Source organism: Bombus terrestris, chromosome 12 (assembly GCF_910591885.1).
Source record: "Bombus terrestris chromosome 12, iyBomTerr1.2, whole genome shotgun sequence".
NCBI lineage: Eukaryota > Metazoa > Arthropoda > Insecta > Hymenoptera > Apidae > Bombus > Bombus terrestris.
Genome location: NC_063280.1, coordinates 8,988,582 through 9,011,047, shown reverse-complemented (window position 1 = coordinate 9,011,047; position 22,466 = coordinate 8,988,582). Strand labels below are relative to the sequence as shown.

The 22,466-nt window shown below is 40.2% G+C and overlaps 1 protein-coding gene across 2 annotated transcripts in view; it reads left to right on the top strand.

Moving 5' to 3' along the window:
• The window catches only part of LOC100647990 (insulin-like growth factor 2 mRNA-binding protein 1), an 88,643-nt gene extending 66,211 nt beyond the window's left edge, over positions 1–22,432 (top strand). For both annotated transcript variants that reach the window (XM_003399692.4, XM_048410953.1), the window contains one exon: positions 21–22,432. In XM_003399692.4, the coding sequence (XP_003399740.1) occupies positions 21–248 (228 nt within the window). In that variant the 3' untranslated portion in view covers positions 249–22,432. The remainder of the gene's footprint in view (positions 1–20) is intronic.
• The last annotated feature ends 34 nt before the right edge of the window (positions 22,433–22,466 follow it).

The following is a 22,466-nucleotide window of genomic DNA, read 5'->3' as shown; positions in this document are numbered from 1 at the left end:
GCTTGTTCTCTGATTCACAGTCGGCACAGAGAAGAATCCGCGCTATGGTTCTACAGTCATCCGGTGCACCTGGAACAGGTGCCGCAGGCTCACGCGCTGGTCGTGGTAGCAGCCAAGAAGGTGGTAGTTCTCGTACCCGAAGAGATGGCAGTGCCACGTCCCAACAAGGTGGCACAGCGTCGCAACATCCAGCTCAGCAACAATCTAGTGCTTCACCTTCTAATCAACAGCAATCACAAAATCAGTAACGTCACTGAAACTTACATGACGCCGACCAACGCCTCAGAGAATCCGTTTGAATCGCCGGGGTGGCCTTCGTCGCTTTGACATTCTCTCGTAAAAGGCTACGTGCGACCTCCTTCTCGCGGGCTATGTATCCTTCGATGTACATAATACGAACGGTACTTCGCGAAAGCTATCGGTTCGAAATGTCACGTACAGTACCAGCGCGCGCGCGCGCACACACGCGCGCGCACGCACGCACGCACGCACGCGCACACACACACACACACACACACACACACACACACACACACACACACACACATGCAATAGGAATGGATAATATTTAAAAATAATATATAGGTTTGATTCGGAACGGTAAGATGTGACATGATCGATGGCTGCTCTTGTCTTGTTTCCTCCCCCAGCCCCCTTTTATACCGTAGTTCATCTTGTACGCGAGTTCTCATTTGTCGTAAGTACATTTTGTCGCGAGTCTCCGAGAACGCAATAAATATAGAGCGTTTTATTTTTTAGACAGATTTTTGCAACAGAACGAATGGTAAATTATGTTATTGTTGACCGATTGCCATCGATCGTGACACTCGGCCTACGTCGTGTTCAACAGCGAGCCTCGTGGCTCAGGATACACAGCTCTGTGAAATGAAAGCGATGCAGAGCACCGCGTTGAATCAGACGGAAGTGTGCACGTTAGCCAACGAATACGCATCATGCGAGACGAAGTGAGACGAAAAATTTGCTTCCTGCCCATTCGAAGCGGGAGATGATAAGTTATAATCGATTCGTCCGTCGAAGAGATATACAGATTGTTCGCTCACTTCTTCTACGCGCGTTACAGCACGTTTCGCTGCGAGTTTGCTTAATTCAGAAGTTGAAGCGACGAGTGGCACTCGAACGAATAGATTAAGCAACGTTAAGAAAACCACCTCGTCGATGAAATAGGATACGATGATAAGAAAAAAAAGCATACACAACCTTATTACCTCATTGATTACCGTTAAAGATTTAATATGATAATGAAAAGTGAAACGAGAGAAAGGATAAAAACCAACTAATCTAAAAAAAGAAGTCTACATAATATTAAAGTTATAATAATATACAGAGAAGTTAAGTAACGATTACACAATTACGTTATACATGTTACTACTACAACTATTATTACTAGTACTATTACTACTGCTATTAACTATCTACTTACTTCTACTAAGTACTCTATACAGGAAAGCGGTTTTTTTTTTTTTTTTTTTTTTTTAAAGAAAAGAAAAGAACTACTCTAGGTACAGTTTTTTTTTATATCACAACGCAGAGAGACATTAATTAACGAGACATAATTGTCGAGAAAAATATGAACGAAACGTGACTCGTTCTACAGTTAGACGTAAGCCGGAAAGTTTTCATGGCAGATTCCCTTATCCCCGCCCCTCTCGCGCCTGTAATACCAAAGAAGCGATTGCGAGTTTTTGCGTATTAGTGAAGTGATAATGCGTGACATGCGTATGGCGCGTTGAACGCTCTACTCACCTCAAGTTCCTTGCAAGAGTCAAGAAGAGCAGCGGGAGGGGTCGCGGACACAACGTAGACGGGTCGCGTCTGCTGGGAATCGACGAGTGGTTATTGGCGTCGAAAACAGCAAATGGAAGGAGACACCGACGAAAGCAACATCCTTCGTCGTCGAGTCGCTTTTTGCAGAAGTGATCGGAAAGAAGAAACCGAGTCATCTATGAAGCAAAGACGCTTGGAAGAAAAGAGTATAAACGAGAGGATGAATACCGAGGAATTGTTCGACGTTGTACATGGAACGGACGTTGTTTCGTGCTCCGAGAAGGATGTTCCGCAAAGAGAGGAAGGGAGAATGAAAAAGCGACCGTTGGTACGCACGAGAAAGCGACAATCGCTTTTGAGAAGAGGACAAATATGAAAAGTTCCAGAGCAAAATGATAGGACGGTTGCTACTAATTGTGGAACTTTTTCAGGGATTTTTACTTTGTAAATGAATGTAATGTGTGAGTGTGCGTGTGTTGAATACTACTATTAATTGATAAGTAATTAATTACTGGTTAGTCTTATATGGCAAAGAAACAAGGAAGATAGATTAGGGTAATCGGGAGAAGAGAACCGTAGAAAGGAGAAAAGTGGGAAAAGTGCTGAAGGTGGAAGAGCGATATTTGACGAGAGAAAGGCATCGTGATTGTGCATTTGATGTCGCTCTTCGCCTAGTGATGCGAGCGCGGATATCGCCAGCGAGTTATCGAATAAACGAAGATCGTACGTCTGCGAATTTTTACGAAATTCCGGCCCTCGACGATCTTTGTAAATTCTGTAATTATTTCTCTTTTCTCTATTTTTCTCTTGTTTTAATTATATGTATATATATCTATATGTATATATATATATATATATATATATATGTATGTATATATATATATATATATATTATATAGTCGTATCACTATTAGGATAGCAAATACTATTACGAATACGTTGAAATTTGAATAAACACATTAGAAACTCGCAGCGATATCGCGTTTCCGGCACGGCGCGTACTATCGATCACGATAATTCTTACGATTCTTTCTGCGACAATTCGTCGTATATCAACAACAGCGAAAGGAATAATACAAAATTCGAGAAGAGTTCGTAGATCGAGTGTTTTTAACGTTGAAGAGACGATAGGCGAACACGATGGAAAGATAAGGTTTTCCATCAACGAAGAATATTCGTGACCGATTGCGCGTAGCTCCTAAGTCTTAAGTTTTGATTTATGAAAGCAGAAACAGAAAAAAAAGGCATGAGTCTAAGAAGTTGAAGGATAACGATGGTTCGCACGTGCATCGTACGGGCAGGAAACGTTTTCGCTCGAAACGGAAAGATCGATCGTGTAAGAGATTTTATGGGGAGATCGGAGATTGGGAGGGAGAGTGAAAGAGGTAGGAAAGATGAAAAACACGGTGAAAAGCTAAACGTTTCGGGACTATTTAAAACGGTGAAGTGAATTTGCACTAATTTATCGAAAGAGACTTGAGAAACTGTTCGAACGGGCTAGATCCGTTTCGGTGATCTATAAACGTGACAGAGGATTAAAAAAAAAAAGGATAAAACAAAAAAAGAAAAAAGAAAAAAAAAGGAGAGAAGAAAAATTAACGGACTGACGAGACGCATCATCGCGTGCCACGAGAAATAGTATCCGCAAGATCGTTGAATCTTTCCGCCCCATTCGAGTTTCGTTTTAATTACATTATAGGAAGCCTGTCATCGTTTCATACGTTTTGATTTCTCCTATCGATAATAGAAAGTTTCGCTACCGGCAGAGATCATAAATTACCTAGCGTTAGCCAGATTTCCTTGAAATTTCGTGGCGCGTGATTGATGCTCAATTAGTACGTTGAACCTGGTGGCCGGCATTCGCGCATAGCGACGAAGACGATAATCCCTTCCGGTTCACGGGATTGATCGGAAGACAGGGTCGTCGACCGTCGGTTCACCTCATGGCATTTTGTATGCGTTTAGTACAAAAATACACGAGTTTAAGGTAGGTAGGAGGAAATCCAGTTTTACGAAAGAGAAAACGTGTACGTTGAATGGAAGGGAATTGTTATATCGCGTGTTAGGATTTTTGTTTATCGGGTGAGAAGGCAAACGGATTACAGAGAAACGAACTTCCGTTGGGTGTGCGTAGCAATACTACTATCGGCGGATAATGGAAAATTGAACGATGGAGAAGGTATGCAGAGGAAAATAAAGAGACGAACGCGAGCGGTGGAAGCTCGGTGCGCCAATGCTGTCCGCTCTCTTGCCTGTTTCTTTTTCGCTGCATCTCGAAGAGGAGGAGTGCCGGAAGGATTAAAAACAGAAGGAAAGAAAATGAGAAAGAAGAGACGACGATGCCGAGAGATAAAGATAGAGATAGAGGGAGAGAGAGAAGAAGGAGGGCGGTATAACGAAAGAAGCGAACTCGAGCGAGGACAGAAGGAAAAGAGTAACGACGCCGGATTTGAGTGGAAAAGGAAAAAGAGACAAAAATAGTATAGAAAGGGAAGGACTACGTGATGAGAGAAGCGAGATAGCAACGTGAAAAAAAGCGAAATGAATCTAAGAGTAATAAGTTTATTTTTGATACCTTGTTGGGGAGATCTAAGTGAATCTTTCTTTTTCAATTTTTTTGTTAGACGTTTTTAATAACTTAATGAATTTTAACGATATTAATAAAAATAAAAAAAGAGAGATGCGACGAAGAAAGTCTGAAATGTTTTTTAAATAGAGTTATAAGGAGATTATAAGGTGGAAGGTGGTGTAGAAGAAGCGAAGCGAAGTGTTTTTCGTAAAAGAATATGTAACTTAAAGATTTAAAAGAAAGAGGAAAAAAAATGGAAGAGAAAGAGATTGGGAGTAAAAGAGATGGAAGAGATAATGATAAAGGAAGATTTAAAAGGGCACGGCGCGCAGCTTTTTGCGCTGTGCGCGTCTGTAGCTCATCAGGGGAGGGGGGGATAAAGGAAACTTTAGTCGGTTAAATTGTATAATATATTTAATATATTTGGAGAGAACGGCGGCGCCAGGTCCGCTCGGCAAACGAACGTCGTTTCAACGGCGAGCGACAAAGGCGATCGGGCTCGCAGTTTTATGTGACGCGATTTTCGTCGTTGTCGCTTCCTGGAAATGCTTTCTCGCCCGCAGGCCTTCGCTTCCGTACTTATTTATGAAACGTAAATATTTAAAGAGACGAGAATGATTAACGTTTTGTAAAAAATAAAAGAGGATTAAAACGAAGAAGAATAAAAAAAAAAGAAGAAGAAGAATAAGAATAGAAAGGACGCAAAGAAAAACGAGGAAAGTGCCAAGAGACTAAAATCAATATGCACACAGTAGTAAGAGAATAACAGACAGACATCGTTTTATAGAATAACCACGAAACCATAGACGAATAAACGATAAAGGTATATCCGCCAGATAAAAATCCATAGAACAAAGGGAAGATGCAACACGCGACAAAACGAAGATACGCAACGGTTTCATAATCATCGGCAACAACGTCAAATTAAACGGAAAGATTCGCTTTAACGACGAAAAATCATTTACGCTAATTCGAAATCACTTGACACTCCTTTTTCCTGAAACGATACACATCAAGGGAACACGTTCGCAATTCATTGATTTTTTCGGCCAAAACAACGAATCCAAATTTTTCACGTATTTTTCCACGGTCGATCGCACGCGAAAAACGTGCCAGAAAAAACGACAGATACGCAAAATGTATAGAGAAGCACGACGCTATTAAGAGTTACTATCGCTCTTTTCACAGAATTTCGTTGTTGCGCGGCGCGAGAGAAGACTTGATGGCAACAACGAAATCCATCGCCCCTACCCCTTTTCGGAATATCTCTTTGTAAGAAAAAAAAAAGATAAAAAAATAAAAAAAAGAAAGAAAGAGAGAAAGAGAAAAAAGTACGAATACAAAAAAAGAACAGAAGAGAACAAGAAGGAAAGTTCGTGATCCGCACAATCTGCCCCGCACGTGAATTTTTACACCTTTGACTCGTTCATCGATCTTTGATTCATTTTTTCGTTGCGCTAATTTTTGAGAAACGAAATTTCCACGACAAGACGAAAGAAGAAAGCTACCGTAACGACAACAAAAACGAGAAACTTGAGGATTCAGTAGCGTAGAAAGTGAAAAAGAGGACATTGTTTAACTTCGTTGCTCGTCCACAGTACTTGCACTCTGTTTCGACAAAGAAAAAAGAAAAAAGAAGACAAGTAATGAGAATTCGAGAGAATTTATGGTAATATACCACGCGAACACGATAAACGCAAAAATCATATACACGCAACAACTTGATCAAACATTGAAAAGGAGAAAGCACACCACAACAAGCATCGCGATAACACGGAGATGAAAGTTAATTTTCCGGACGATTCCTCAGCATAGCACTTCTCAAACGCCACGTAGAAAGAGAAAGGATGGGATAGAGAGATTTGGAGAGAACGTGACAAAAGCCCGTTCGCACGCTCGGGAGAATGTACAAATCAAAGTAACAAAACTTAAACACAAAAAAAAAAAGAGAAAAAATGGAAAAAAAATGAAGATTGAATAGAAATTATTAATATAAATAGTAATAACTTAAAGAGAAGAGAAAAGATTTTTAACGTTATAAATTATTACGCGCGTGAATTAAGAGGCGAGGAGTAACTTAATCTACTATTGGTTAAGAATACCAAGAAAACAAATGTACAAAATCGAATTATCGGTAAATTTAAATGTTAGTATTCTAGAATATTTTACCGTGAAAAATCGCACTTATCGATATAGAATTGAGGAAATTTAAAGTAAGCTCGACGCTTAAGTTAAGATTTTCCATATATCCAGCGAGACAAGATTAAGATACAACATCAGGAACGGAAAAGTATAAACAAATAAAAGATCGTATCATGCATCAGGTAACAAAGTAATTTTGTCGACGAAGAAAACGAGAACAATTCCTTCAATCGAAGCGTGAAACGTGCGTAACTTCAACTATCGTATGCGAGCCTCGACGAAACGAAGAAGCAGGGAGTAAAAAAAAAAAAAGGAGAAAATGAAAAAAAAGGATACGGGAAAGGAAAGAAAGAAGAGGAAGAAGAAATAGAAGAAAAGGAGATTCTTTCTTTTTGTATGAACGTCCAATGTCGTCATCGACCTATCACCGACGACTCTTCTTAAGCTTTACCAACTTTTTATCACTTTCTTCGTATAGGCTATTTGTACGACAGAACAACGGTCATTTTGTGTAGTTTTTTATCGAACATTTTTTGAAGAAAAGGAAAAAAAAGAAGAAAAACAGAAAAGTGCTCCTCCACGAGGAACAAGCTGCACACGCTGGTGCAGCCGTGGAAAGCACGCCCAGGCATAATAACATACAGTAGCAGAGGAAATACACGAGATGAAAATTCGCACGAGAAAAACCGGCACGACGATGGACAAACGACGAGAACTTTCAGCGAAGCTACGCTTACCGTCGCGGTATTAGAAAGAAAGTAGACAGCGAAACAAAAAGAGAAATACAGAAGCAGCGCACAGAAGAGGCGAAGAACGCGTCTAACGCGTAACAGCTACGCGATTCGCGAGCAAACTTTCGATGGAACGGCAGAAAATACAGAAAAACGAAAAAGAGACAAAAAAAGAAAAAGAGAGAATAGAAAGGAGAAAGAACTCAGAAAGAGACTCGATGAAATAGACGATTCGCCACGTACGACACGGTGGCCAAAATTTCAAACAAAATCTTCCATTTCCGCGCACGTTTTAAATACATCATCGTACATAGCAACGACGCACATCATCTTTTTTACAGTTGGATCTACCACATAGTCGAAGGACCGGCGTATCCGCCGAACGCCGAACGAGCCGACAAAAATCGTTCGGAGAAGATAGAAAGAAGACGCGTACGTACACGCGTACTCTCGACCAATGAAATACAAAAGGCACAGGTTTCCGGCGACCCATCCTACCGTTGCGATGAAAACCTTGAAGAAATTGAGGAGAATACGATAGAGTCCACGCTATACAATTTTTAACGGATCAGGTTGCTAACGTGAAATTCCCATCGACTATATCCCACCACTCGTGTATGAATAAGATCCGCGCTGTCGCAAAACGTTCTCGATCGCAAACGTTCAACAGCGTCAGGTCTTCGGACAATCACAGCTCGATCCTTCCAGTTTTGCTTTTCAATGCTTTACCGTCGTCGATGTCTACGCAACGCAACATCCATCGTATATCGCGCATTCTCTTCACTCGCTCGTAGACCCGAGACCAAAACAACGTTTAAAGGAAAGAAGAAAATGAAAATGAAAAATCAGCAAAAAGACAGCAAGGGTGTACGATATCCGTCATTCTCCTTCGCGGGCATTGCTCGGCTGTCTTCGATGCATACAGTTATACAAACGAGACAGAACATAATATCAGGGTGGTTTACGCCGATGTCACCTTACAATATACATATTATTACGCATTACGAAGAAGAAGAGGAAAAATGAAAAAAAAAAAGAGAGAACCCGAAGGGATCGCGATCGGTTCGATTCGTCATCGACTTACACGATCCTAATACTAAACACGCAAGAATATAATATATTTATATATATATTATAGAATATATATACGTGCAAACGATTCGTGCACGCGGTTTTCGTGTTCCGCGCAGAGATTTTTACAATAGTAACGTATGGGTTATTATAGGACGCCACTTTGGGGATAGAAATACGAGAAGACAATGGTAATATCGAGAGGCGATCATTCGCCCGACCCGTCGTTGCGAACAACCGATCAACGTTACAACACTTGGATTTCTTTATTGATAACGATAATAATAATAGTGATAAATGAATAGTAATAGTGGTAAGGGATATAGAGTTTACCGGGGAAACGACTCGAACGGTGATTCGTTACCGTTGTCATCGTTTCACCGTGATGACGAGATCGCGCGCGCGTATAAGAGAGGACAGGGGAAAATAGAAAGACGAAAACATGCACCGACGAACCCTTGTGAGAAAAGGGTGTGAAAGATTATTTTGGGCTTTAGTATTAGTATTTCGAGGTAGCCGGAGTCAAGTGTGGCAGTTCAGATTTTCGTAAGATCGCGAAATAGACCGCCGGTACGTTGATGCAAAGAGATAGAAGCAGCGGTGGCACAGGAAAACGGATCACGGGGGAAATTTCGTTTGCCCGGTGGTCGTCGTTCGTGTCGGCGTTTCGTTTGGCGGGCAAAATTCGCTCGCGGTCCATCGACTGGCATCGATCGACCAAGGTTGCCGTTCTTTTTTTTTTTTTTCTTTTTTTTCTTTTTGCCCTTCGAACGAGACGCGGCACGAACGCTTTGGCCGGGAAACGCCGAGAACGCGAGATGGAATCAGGGCTGCTGAATCGTATAATTCCGGGTCGAGAAACGGTTGCGAACCGAATACGCGGTAGTAAACGAGGGCCTTATTGTATACAATTTGGGCATTGTTGTTAGTGTAACAGGTTCAGGTGATATCGGTAAGAGATAATATATCGGATAAGGTTTCTTTTTTTTAAGGCGTGTGGCACGCGCGAATTGGGCGCGTAAAGAGGGATGAAAAAATTTGGTGAGAAAGAAGCGGAGCGAAAGGGAAACTAGAGTGAACGTGCGAATGAGCGAGAGAGCTGCTTGAGTGGATGATGAAATACGCAGAAACATAATCTTTAATAAGCAGAGTTAGGATGCTGAATAGAGTGAGAGACAAGTTTAAGAGCGAAGACGCGTCTTTTTTTTTCAAAGAAGTCTTAATATATTATCTATTATTAATCCTATTGTTGCCAATAATGGGCATTACGAAGAAAACCGCGCGGGTATGTAACTTATTCTCTACACTGCATTTACACTCCCCAGAATTTCCCTAAGAAGACCTTGTATGCATATATAGTAAACACACATTATACACTATACACTTGTTGTACATAGATATATATTATATGTAAAGCTTAAACTTATTAACGAAACAGATTTAGTCGATGTGTAACGGATAGAAGAGGAATTATGCAACCCGTGAAAAATAGCCGTTTCGTCGCGTATGGGTGAAAAGAGCGAATGAAGTATTTTTCTTTTCTTTTCTATTTTTTTTCTTTCCTTCTTTGAGACGAGCGCCATCACGATGCCGCGCTTTTGTTTTTCTTTCATCTTAAATGTGAAGCGAAAGTGTTTACACATGGTGCCGCATGTTATACGGGTAACGCGTGACCCTGTCACTACCGTTCCACCGTCGTCGCTCTCGTCTCGTACCTCGATGCAGAAACTTCAACGATTAATTATCCGTGCGCAGGTAGGCGCGCGCCAACTTTCTAACATCGATCATCGTTATACCGAGAACCGATCGGATATTATATACAAATATATTAATATATACATATGTAATTAAGAGCTTGGTTCGAACGATGCTCGTCCGAAACCGGTTGAAACATGCACACACACTGCCCGATGAATGCTGTACATAAGAGAAAGTTATTTTGCCAGAAACGCGATAAACAGAAAATAAGATAGAAGAACGAGACAGCGTTCCAACGAACAATACGACACGATCGGTCGAGACGCATCGATCGTGTTTCTCATATCGAAGGACCAAGATTCCTCGAAGAGATCGATTCCCCAATCACTGGATCTCTTTGATCTGTCTCGTTGGACAACGCCGATCGGCAATAATATACGTAACGGAAGTTGCACCAGTTAGTGGTGCGGTCACTGCCAAACGAGACGAGACAGCGGCTCGACGAAACATACAACCACAACATTTTCCTAATCGTTGAAATATTCACGCGACGCTTTAAACAAGAACGACCGCAAAGGACGAGCGAAGGATAATATCGTATAATTGTCGGTGTGCCCGTCGTTCATATCGATGCTCTCTCCAGCGAACTCGAGCGACGATCGAGGATCGCGTCAAGTCCAAAGGAAAGGACGCGATCGGTCGTCGCTGATCGAGACGAGATGAGTAATACTAAAACCCAAAATAGCTGTTTCCGGCAGTTGGACCGATCGAAGGAAGTCGCGCTAGAGACGGAGAGAAAAGGCACGTTAGAAGAGAAAGAGCGGGAGCGAGAAGCTAAGAAGAGAGGAAGGGAACGATGTTAACTAGAAGAGAGAGAGCTTGTTTTTCATTCATTCGCTACCTCATGGGTTAACTACCGTGTATCTTTTCAAATCTGGCGGCAAATAAAGGCACCGCAAAGCGGAGAGATAGAGGAAAGAAAGCAAGAACGAAGAAAATACAGAGATACGACGCTGCGAAGCGTACAAAGGAAATAGACTCGTATATATATATATATATATAGTTGTTCGCGTTTTCCACAATATTTTTTTTTTTTTTTGTTTCTCTTTTATTCTTTTATTACCGAGCAATTTTATCAAGCGGAATCGTTTCGCGTGGGAGTACGTCGCTGAACGACAACGCGCCGTTAGAGTATAAGTATCGTTCGCGAGTGTTTTCTTGCGATTTTTTTTTTTTTTACACCAATCCTTGGTTTTTCTGGTTCTTCTTTATCTCCGTTGATTCGTCTCGCGTTCTTTCGTTCGACGCGACCGTTTACCATTTACCTCTTTGATCGCAAGAAATGTTTATAACACGTTCTTCGTTTTTCCTGTTCGGTTTACACGTTTGTTTCGCACGATTGCCACGTTCGTGAATGTTGTTCTGTTAACCCGTTTGCCGATACATTTTATAACTTCTTTTTTATACATACATATATATATATATATATAGATATATATAGATATTTAACGCATTTATATCTTATTTTTCCGTTGTTACAAACGAATACGCGCAAACTACACACAAACACGTAATACACATGCCAAGTCTCGTGCCAATCGTACGCTGTAGAGAAATTCCAACAAACTCGAAATTAGAGAACCGTTCGATCGCGAGACTCGAATTGGTTTACCGATCGACGCTTACATATGTCGCCGCACGTACTCATTCATTTAACGAAAGATCACGGGCAGAAGAAAGCCACCACGAACGCTTTTCGGTCAGGTCAACATTCGCGACAAACCGATACACACAGGGCTGTACATGTACGTTCTACGCGTACTCTGTATATCGTACGCACCGAAGCACCGAAGTGTCCGAGTCGAAACAGTTTCGTCAGGTTGGACGACAGAAAAAAAAGTACCAGTTACGAATTCCTTTTTTTTTTTCTTTTTTTCCTTCCCCGGCTGTCTTTTTTTTTTCTTTCTCTTTTAGAAAAATCGTTTCGACGTTGGCGCTAGACGTTCGAACGCGTAGGAAATACAGTTGCGAGTATGCAGGCGATCGCGGGACCATATTAATTAACCAAATTAACGAGAAGACTATCATTCTTATATAGCAACGTAGCGAATGTTTCTAGCACTCGGCGGAACTCGATCAACGAAAATCCTTAATCGATCGATAATTTCTTTAACGACGTTAACGATTCGCACGTAATTATTTTCAACTGGCTCGGAACTGTTCGAACTCGGTACTCGGTGCTGGTGCGGTGTCTCTCGAATCGCGTACGAGGAAACATCGACTTATCACGGGACGATAGATACGCGTAGAAACGCAAAACAACAAACAAATTGGATATGGAAACAGCAAACGGTCGGAGCAGCCCATTGGCGAGAAAAGAAGAATGCGCGAAAAGAGAGAGCTAGAGAGAGAGTGAGGGAGTGAGAGGGAGCGAGAGGAACGATGGAAAAAGGGCGAGATCGATCTTTCGACAAGGAGAATATTATTCGACCCTTCTTGCTCGCCACTGCTGGCAAACGAACGAAAGTCGTCGATCGATAGAATTTCGGTACTTACCGGTATGCATTTGCGCGAACTCGTGGCCTATCGAGCTAAATCATCGGGAAAAAGGGGAAGAATTTACACACGTATCGACGCGAACCAACTTCAAAAGATTTTCACGACAAAGAAAATTACGATAGAACGTATAGTACCTTTCGACGCACAACGAGCCAGGCTCGATGGACGAACGATCGAGCGGCAGAAGCTACGCCGGATCGGCGTTGGTCGCCTGCTCGTGAAAGAGAAGCAAAAGGAATAAATTTGTTGGGACACGAGAATTGAAAGAAAAGCAGATAGTAGAATGTAAAAGTGACTCCGGGACGCCGTTTCGACACGGTGCTGCAAAACGTGCTGTTACGTAATGGACGAAAAGTATAGGTGCGCAGGCGGACGACGATCGAACGAGAAGGGCTGGACGACAAACTGGACAGGCAATGATAGAAAATAGAGCCGAAAATAACGGATCATCATCACATTGACAGCAAAGGGAGGAGGACAGCTTTTCGTTTTGTATACACATATATATTATATACATATATTCTATATTGTAGAATATAGGGAAAAAGTGGACTGTGTGAAATTACAAAAAATAAAAAAGTAAAAAAACAAAGAATTACGAGATGGGAATGGAAGGGGGGGAAAACCGGCGCGACCCTCGGCACGACGCCAGGGCGGCTGTACAAAAATGATTAAAAAAAAAAAGAAAAAAAAAATTAAAGATACTCTACTTCAATTTACCGAATTGCATCAAACGCAAAAGAAAAAGGGTAACGGATTTAACAATCTACGCATACTTCAACACACACACGCATACTATATATACGTACATTATATATATATGGATATATAGATATATATAAATATACGTACATTATTATACGCACGTCTAGGATGGTATGTGGGATCTTTGAACGGAGGAGAGAGAAAATGAGAAATAGAAGAACGTAGAGAAGGATCCGACGAAAGGCGATGTGGGCAAGGAAAAGAGAGGAGAGATATCCATGTATTTTTCTGAACGATGGTTGCATGCATAACGAACTAAAATAAGCAAAACGGATAGCTAATCCATAAATGAAAATAGAGCGGCGACACGCGCCGTCTCATCTTTTTTTTTGTTTTTTCGTCGCGAAACCGATCCCAAGGAAGAAGTACAATCTCTGAATCACTGAATAATTCGCAGAAGATTGAGAGAAGGATGATTCTTGAACGGGAAGGGAACAACGCAAAGTATCGCTGAATAATAAGAAACAAGCGGAAAAGATGTTACTTGGAAGTTAACACGTGCTTGGAAAGAAAAAGAGAGAACGCTATTTTCTTGACGAAAAATAAAATAATACAGAAGTTGCGCATTGCCGACGGAGACAACCTCCGCGCATGCATTTTCTGCATCGCACTTGCTAATTTGGATATAATCATGTTTTTTTTTTTTTTTTGTTTTAATATTTGCGCTTTCGCAGGGCTTGTCGATCTTCGTCACTCTGATCGCCTCGATCTGTATTTTCGAGCGTTTACCGTTAATGACGTGTATTTAAAGGATGTGATAGAAATCTAGTGAAAGAAAGAGAAGAGAAAAAGGGTGAAATCGATGGACGAGACGCGACGAACGCGAGCCCTGCGATTACGATAATTTCACCGTAATTAATTCATTTTTTTGTCTACTTTAGTTTACTTTAATTGCTACTATTCTACTATAAAAAAAACTTTTACTATATAATCATTTACCACTATGGAATACTTTACTATTACTATCGTTAACTATTACTACTACTATTACTACTACTAGTATTGCTGCTGCTACTAGTACTACTACTACTACTACTATTTCTACTACTACTACTACTACTATTACTATGCTATTACTGCTACTACTACTACTACTACGCTATTACTACTATCTACGGTTTACTATTACCGCCTATATATTTTTGCGTCTTGAATGATTTGATGAATTTTTTTGCTATTCTCGAGATTTCCGCGTAAGGCCCCATAAGAGAAAAAGAAAACTCGCTCTTTTTTCTTGGTCCGAGAAGCTCGTTCCGGCAATGCCTGCCAGGGTATCAAGATTTCATAACTATTTTTCCGTTTACTAGGTTTTTTTTCCCTTTCATTTGAAATGATCACGTAGTATCGTCGAGGCACATGGTGTATGTTTTTTCTTTATCACTGTATATATATCTATATATATACACACACATGTATATATATCTGTACATATATATATGTGTGTGTGTATGTATGTATATATATATATGCACACTTTTATTTTTTTTTTTTTTCTTTTCTTTTGGTTTCTTTTAAATTCGAAAACGGGAAGGAATTAGACAGATGGGACGTAAAGGGATTGCTGGTAAAATTTGATTTGACGACGGACGAGAGATCTAAGAAGGAAGAAAAAACGAGGGAATGGACTCATAAGATATGGCGTATAATAATAATCTTAATGCTAATAATAATAGTAATAATAATAATGCTAATTCTAATGGTAACGATAAAGAAAAATGCTGATCGCTAGTACGAAATTGTTGACGCAGTTGATAGAGACCCGTGAGCGCGCCGCGTTTGGAGTGAGAGAAACGATTTGTCGAAGTCAGAATAAAACGAGAGACAGAGACGGCCTGTTCAATCGAGAAGAAATTCGATAATTAAAAACGCGGAGAAAAGGAAGAAAAAAAAAAAAGAAAAAAAGAAGTAAAATGGAAATACGATTGACAGGCGGGCGCGCGTTTTCTCCACCGGTGGGAATAACGCGCGTTTCTTCTTTCTGGTTTTCGATTATAAAATTCTTTTTTTTTTTTTTCACCATCGTCACGTTTCAGTTCTAATCCTCGGGATGATCCTCCTTTTTTTTCTTTTTTTTCTTTTTTGTGTGGTATTGTTCTATGTTTTATCATTATTATTATTATTATCGTCGCCCTACTATTTTTTTAAGCTCCTTTTTCCCCGAATTTCTTTGATTTTTCTTTTACTTATTATGGTCTTTGGTAGAATCGACAAATTCTGTTATTTTCTTTTTATGGTTTTTTTATAAATCATTGGAAATCGCGTACTCACTTTCGAACTCACACTCTTACACGCATACATACGTACATACACGGGCGCGTCCACGCGCCAACACACACACACACACACACACGAAAACACGTACCAGTGCACGCATAGGAAACGCGTTAAGAGAAACATTGATTCGAAGGAAACAAATAAAATCTATGGTGTTTTTAGTGGATAATATTTAAATACTATATGGATAATCATTAAGTACATCAAACATAGAGGTTAAAGTACATAGACATTAAGGCAGGAAAAAATGCATATATCTATAGCGGGCTGCTCCCCTCCGGATGCAAAATTTCTGCTTCGGTGACAGTCCGACCATCGTGTGGAAGGAAGGAAAACATCGAGAGAAGAAAGCCGTGTGTCTTGCTTTTCGAAAGATCGAGCCAACGATCGAGGAACGAAGAAAGGGAAAGGAATGAATGGCGCTTTCGACTTGAAAAGACTTGTATTCGACCTGAAAAGACAACGAAATTGAATAAACGAAATTCGCGTTCGACGAAGAGGCTAATGAAAAGCTGAAGAAAAATGAAAGGGTAGACTAGAGAAGAGGAGGAAGGAAGTAGCTGCGTTTTTCGTTTCTTTTCTGGAGGGAGAGCACCCGCTAGCGAGTTTGGTTTAAAAATTAGTAGGTGAACGTGAGGAATTGCCCTGTATCGTTGAAAACTTAAAGAAAGACGATTCGAAAACCATAACCGGACTATAAATTCGACGAAGTGAACGAAAAAACGAACGAAAGAAAGTGGAGAAGAGGGAAATCACATTTGGGAAAAAGGGAAACGAAGGTAATATTTTGTTTTTTTTCTTAGGAACACAGCAACAGTGGGATTAGCCGTGCGTGTAAACGGAATAGACGAAAGGAAAGCTGAGATTCAGTTTTCTTCGCACAGGTCAGAATTTTCCTAACGAAACCGCGCATCTTTTTTCCGATCGAATAATTCGTCAGCATACACACACTTGCATACGGTTAGATGATAAACAGTGTGCGTTGGAAAACGCACGTACACGTGCATACGAATACACTCAAATAGAACCGTCGCGCATGCAAATGCAAATACCGAAAGAAAGAAGAAAAACGGGAAAACGTATATATACACAGATGAGAATAACGAAGAACATGACGAAAGAAGAAGAAGAAGAAAGGAAACAAAGAGACCGATTCTCTCCGCCTGTAATAAGCGTTTAAGAGTTTATTATCGTACCAGATTTACCATAGAAAAGCTATATTATATATATCGGATACATATATATATATATAGATTGTTCTATATATCTACACCGTAATAACGTCATATATATTTTGCCAGTTTGTTCTTTGTGTTTTTTTTTTTTTTTTTGTAAGCTATATAAGAGGGAATATACGCAGAGGGGGAAAAAGAAAAAGAGATAAATAGATAATACGAGAAAAAGAGAGGGAGAGAGTTTAAGACGTTTTAAAATAGAAACGAAAGACGCGAGAATAAGAGTAGCGTGGAGGAAGCTTGCAAAGAGCGGTGATAAAACGGGGATAGAGATCGCAAATAATAATAGTATAATAATAATAATAATGGAAACCGGATGGCATTTAAAGGTACCTATTAATTAAATAACAATTATTATTAATAATAGTAAGGTTTAACGCAAAACGTTCTAACGCAAGAGTGTCCATGCAACAAGAGTCTTTCTCCGACCTTTTTCTCCGATACCGTTTCTTTTTTCCATACTATCTTTTTTTTTTCTCTTTTCTTTTCTTTCTGTAAAGTTAAACACCGTTATCGGACGAATTTGTTAAACGCAGTACTCTTCTTACATTTGACACGTATGCCGCATCTGTGAAAGCGTGACATTGATATACAAATCATAAGTGCAATAGTTGTTACAATAGAACCCATGGGATTTTTAGAAAGGCGTCGCCGTGCCGGCCGATCTCGTCGGCGTCACAGGGCGTCGAGACAACGTTCGCCGTCGCTTCCCCTGACCACATATTTATTACTTTATCGTCTCGCGATCCTTCTTCGTTCTCGTATCCACCACCTGATCTCGTCGTCGTTGTTCCCTCCTTTGTTTCTTTATTATTATTATTATTATTTTTTTTTTTTTTTGTTCCTTATCATATTCCTATCCTGTTCGTTCATCTAACACTTCCTTGAGCCGTCTGGAAGGACGCGAGAGACTTGGGCCTTATGAAGCGTTTTTAAACGGAAAGGAAAGCGACGCCGTTGAACGCTCGACGCCCGCGACGGGGGTGGCCGTCGCGCCACGTCTCAACACACTACTACCTCGCAAATTTCAGAGCTACAAAGCAGATATTACCGTACCTCAATTACACGCATATACGATAGAGAACGCAGAGAAAAATGAAACTAGCCAGCGACAGGAACATAGGGAAGGAAGATAATGAAACAGATAAATACGAGATAACGAAACGATCAATATGATAAAGGATGAAGAACAATCGTATATAGGGAAGAATATATAGACGATAAGCCACGTTTCAGTTGTCGGATATATATCTCTTTCTTTTATCTTTTGTGTCTTTCTTTTTTTTTTGCGCCATCTTACAACACCATTGTGATGTACACACACGCATAGGGAAAACCCAGTTAGAGATTTCTTTCTTCCGATAATCATGCGTGTAAAACGATGATCCGCACGACGATATATAGCTGTTGCATCGTGTCGTTGACGTTTGATACGCGCATGGAGATTTTGCACGATCGTAATCGACGCGAACGAGGAGACCGCAGTTACAACGTTTTACCACGTTGTAGCCACTGATCATTATTCGGAGAATTTCAACCGTGGATATTTCAATTCTTACGTCTCGCAAACAGATAGCATCGTAAACATGTACAGTCGCTCTATATATATATATATAATCCTCGTCGATCGATTCGATCGGACGAATCCCAAGTTCTACGGTCTTTGTTCGATCTGTTTCGTTTCCTTCGCTCGTTTCGCATGGGACGTGGACGAGTTCGAAAGCAACAGCGCAGATAGGAGAGATATATATAGATATATAATATTATACATATACTCGATGGTTAATAATAATAATAATAAAAAGGAGAAGTTGCGCGCGAGAGAGAGAGAGAGAGAGAGAAAGAAAGTGAGAAAGAGAGAGAGAGAGGGAGAGAAAGAGAGAGAGAGAGAGAGAAAGATCGCAAGCAGTAAGGAATAATACAGCAAGAGAAATGTCCCCAACCCTATCCACAGACCCCCTCCCCCTTTCTACAATAGGAAATAGTTGAACGTGAAATAGCGATGATAAAACAATTATGAAATAGAATTATTGTATTCGCGAGCTCTGTCGAGGCGGAGGGCCTCTCCGTCGAAACAACGGGCGAGACCTCCATTTTTATTTTTTCGCGATTCTCGCTCGTTGCTGCTCGCCGGAGGCTCTCCTTTCTGAATGTACATAGTGTGAAGTAGATAGAGTTTCTCGTTTCTCGACGATCCCCTCCACACGTTCGAACCACGTTTTGCCTCGTATCGATACGAAGATGCCCGAGTCTCGTTGAATGTCGAACGTTGAACGTTGCCTGTTTCTCTTCTTACGCCGTCGCCCCCTCCGCCCTTCGCCGTTTTTTATCAACAAACCGTAGAAAGCCGAAATAATATCGTACACAGTTAAGAAATATATCCTGATACATCGTGCCTCGAGAACCTGCCGATCGGATGCGCAAGCCGAACAAAACGGATCCTATCGTTCGATCGTTCGATGCCCGTCTTTATTTGTTTAAATGGACGAGACGTAACGAACGTATCGTAACATGGAAACTGTATCCGTTGGAATAATCGATGAAATTGTTAACTAGTGCGTCACTGCCAACCTTCGAAAAACCATCTCGACAGCAATAAAAAGGTGTCGTCTCGTATCCGGTAGCCAGCGGGGGTTCTCGTAATACGACTTCTGCGAAGTAAAGATATTAATAATTCTATAATATAGAACTGTAAATGCGTGATTATCGATTACGGGCGTAGAGGAAGAGAAAACAACGAGAGTCGGAACGTCGATAGGGAGGCGTAGGCTTCGACAGATTTCTAATTTCTTTTTTTTTTTTCTCTGTTGTGTCCATCGTCGAAGCGGAAGAGATGGACGAGAAACGAGGCACTCTACGGTCGTCAGAGCAAACATCTGTTATATTTCGTCGCGCCGAATTGCCCGAGAGCGTCCAGAGAACCGCCGAGAACAAGACACAGGGTAGAGAGAGAGAGAGAGAGAGAGAGAGAGAGAGAGAGAATCGCTGAGAAGGTGGATTTTAGGCGCGCGAAAGTTTGCAGACAAAAGAGCGAGAGAGATGGAGATAGAGAGAAAAAGAGAAGAAAACGGGTATTTGGATCGATCGGTCGCTCGGCGACTCGCGGACTCGTCTCGGGCTCGGTGGACGATGATTTGTTATTATACCGAAATCTGTTAGTTTTTTGTCTTACATATTAGCGTTAAAATAGAATGGGAATAGTAGAAATGCCGTTGTGTTGTTTTTTTGTCTCTTTTCTTTTTTTTTCTTTTTTTTTTTTTAAGAGAACGAAGAAGATAAAAAAAAAAAGAAGTAAATGTAATTACGAATCGACGATTTTTGTCATCGTGGGTATATAATATAAACGCGAACACGGGAGAAAAAGTGAATGGAAAGATGGAAAAAAAAGAAAAAAGAAGAAGATAAAGAAACGAAAATGGATTTTGAAAAGGTAACGAAAATTAAACGAAACGATATTAATAATGGGCATATTATGTGAATTCGATTCGCGCTACTGGTTGAAAAGATACAGGAAAAATCGGGCGAGACGCCGATGTACGCGCGTCTTTTTCATTTTGTAACGCTCATGCGCCAGCTAACGTCGCTTTTCTTTCTTTTGGTTAAACGCGCGAACAAAGCTGCCGTTTTGTTCGTGCCATCGAAATTCGAAAATTCGCAAGAGAACGAGAAAAAATCACTTTTCGTGTGTTTGCTTTTCGCGGAAGAAAAAAAGGGAAAATTCGTGTATGCTTCCTTCCCTTCGTATCTCCACAAAATTTATCGCTTTTTAATTATTATCATTATTACTACTACTACATTACTACTACTACTACTACTATTACTACTACTACTACTACTACTACTACTCTACTACTACTACTACTACTACTACTATTACCATTATTATTCGTATTGTTATTATTCTTATTCTATTATTAATTAAGAAAATTACGGGGAACGAAGAGCGAGAGAAATCGATGTTGAAGCGCGCGCGTGAGCGAAGATGTACCGTAAATATCAGCGAGCGATACGCTCGACGAGAACAATTCCTCACAAATAAAACATAATTAAAAATAAAGATAAATAAAGTAATATTATAGATGAGAGAAAAAGGGAGTAGTAATGGTGAATTGAGGGAAAAAAGAACACACCCACACGCAAACGAACGACAAACGCAGCGAGACCGATTTGCTTAATCGCGAAATTTTATTAACTGTGTGTAACTCTGAAAATAAAAGTCTATTTGAATGTAAGCGCGTTACGCAAGAGAGGAAAGGAGAACGGTATTACTAATAAATATTATCAGTTATTCCTAAAACGAGTGAACTATAGAAGAAAAAAAAGGAAAACGAAAAGCTGGACACACTTCATAAAATAGATAGATTTCAACGCAGGCAAAAGGACTTTCTTCATTCGTTTTTTTTTTTTATTTATTTTTTTTTTTTTTTTTGTTTTTGTCCCCCAGTTTCATCGTGAACGCGCATAATATTACGCGTTTTTAGATGCCGCAAACAAGCCGAAGAAAAACTAAGGAACGTGTTAGGAGGGGGGATGATATGCCCTCCGAGTTCAGGAAAAATAGTTTAAACGTGTTTCAGAAAAGAAAAAGAAAGGAGATGGAAAAAAAAGAGCGAAGAGTAGCCAGTGTAAAATTTTCCCGTTTTTTTTTTTATGTCCGAGCTCGTATCTCAAATTCGCAGAAAGGAAACTTTTCCGAGATTCTCTTTTGTACCTTCGGATCTTGCACGATTTCCATCGATCTCGGAATAATATCCAGAGAAAGAAAGAAAAAAAGAAAGGGAAAGCAAAGAAGTTCCTAATCACCGATCCTTCTTTTCCATTTCTATTCCCGGACGTCCGAAACTTTTTCCCATTTTTATTCGTTCGTCGACATCGTTCTTCGATCGATTTGTACGAGATCTTCCATTGTTACCGTTTTCAACGTTACCTTCCACCTTGTACTTCTTGTTTTCGTCTTCCCTCGTCTGTCCATCCCGTACCTTCCAATTTCGCTATCTCTCCGTCCTTGTCTTAGTCCACGGATAAAAAAGGCAAAAGAACTGAAAAAAAAAGAAACGAACGAATTCATAGCACTCGGAGCTACTTTTTTCCACTCTACAAGCTACGTCTAGCGAGATAACCGAGGAAAATTTTTTTTTATCGTCGTACGTATTCCGAGCAGTGAAACAACAGGAAAAGAAAATGGGAAAGAAGTGACAGTTGTCGCTGTCGGGTTGAATATTTTTTACTATACACAAACACACACGCAAGCCACACAAGGACGAAAAAAATAATAAGAAATCAATCTATAATGAATTTATGTGTAACATTTAATTGAGGATTGTATGTAATTGTATATATATGTATATATATATATGAGTACAATGCAGTCCATGAGTTAAGATACATTCTCCTTTTTCTACAATGAAAAAAATAAATTATTCTAGTTAATAAAAAAAAAAAAAAAAAAATTATGGTGTGCGTTAGTGTCTCTTTTTTTTCTTTGATGCCAATCTTCCCGATGATCATCCATAAGAGTAACTTTTATTTAACGTCGCGAATGCCCATACACTCTGTAAACGAATTTTATTGTTGTGATGTGGAAATAAACGTTTCAAAAATTCTGAGGGTTTTGCTGAAATAAACCGAACAATCGCG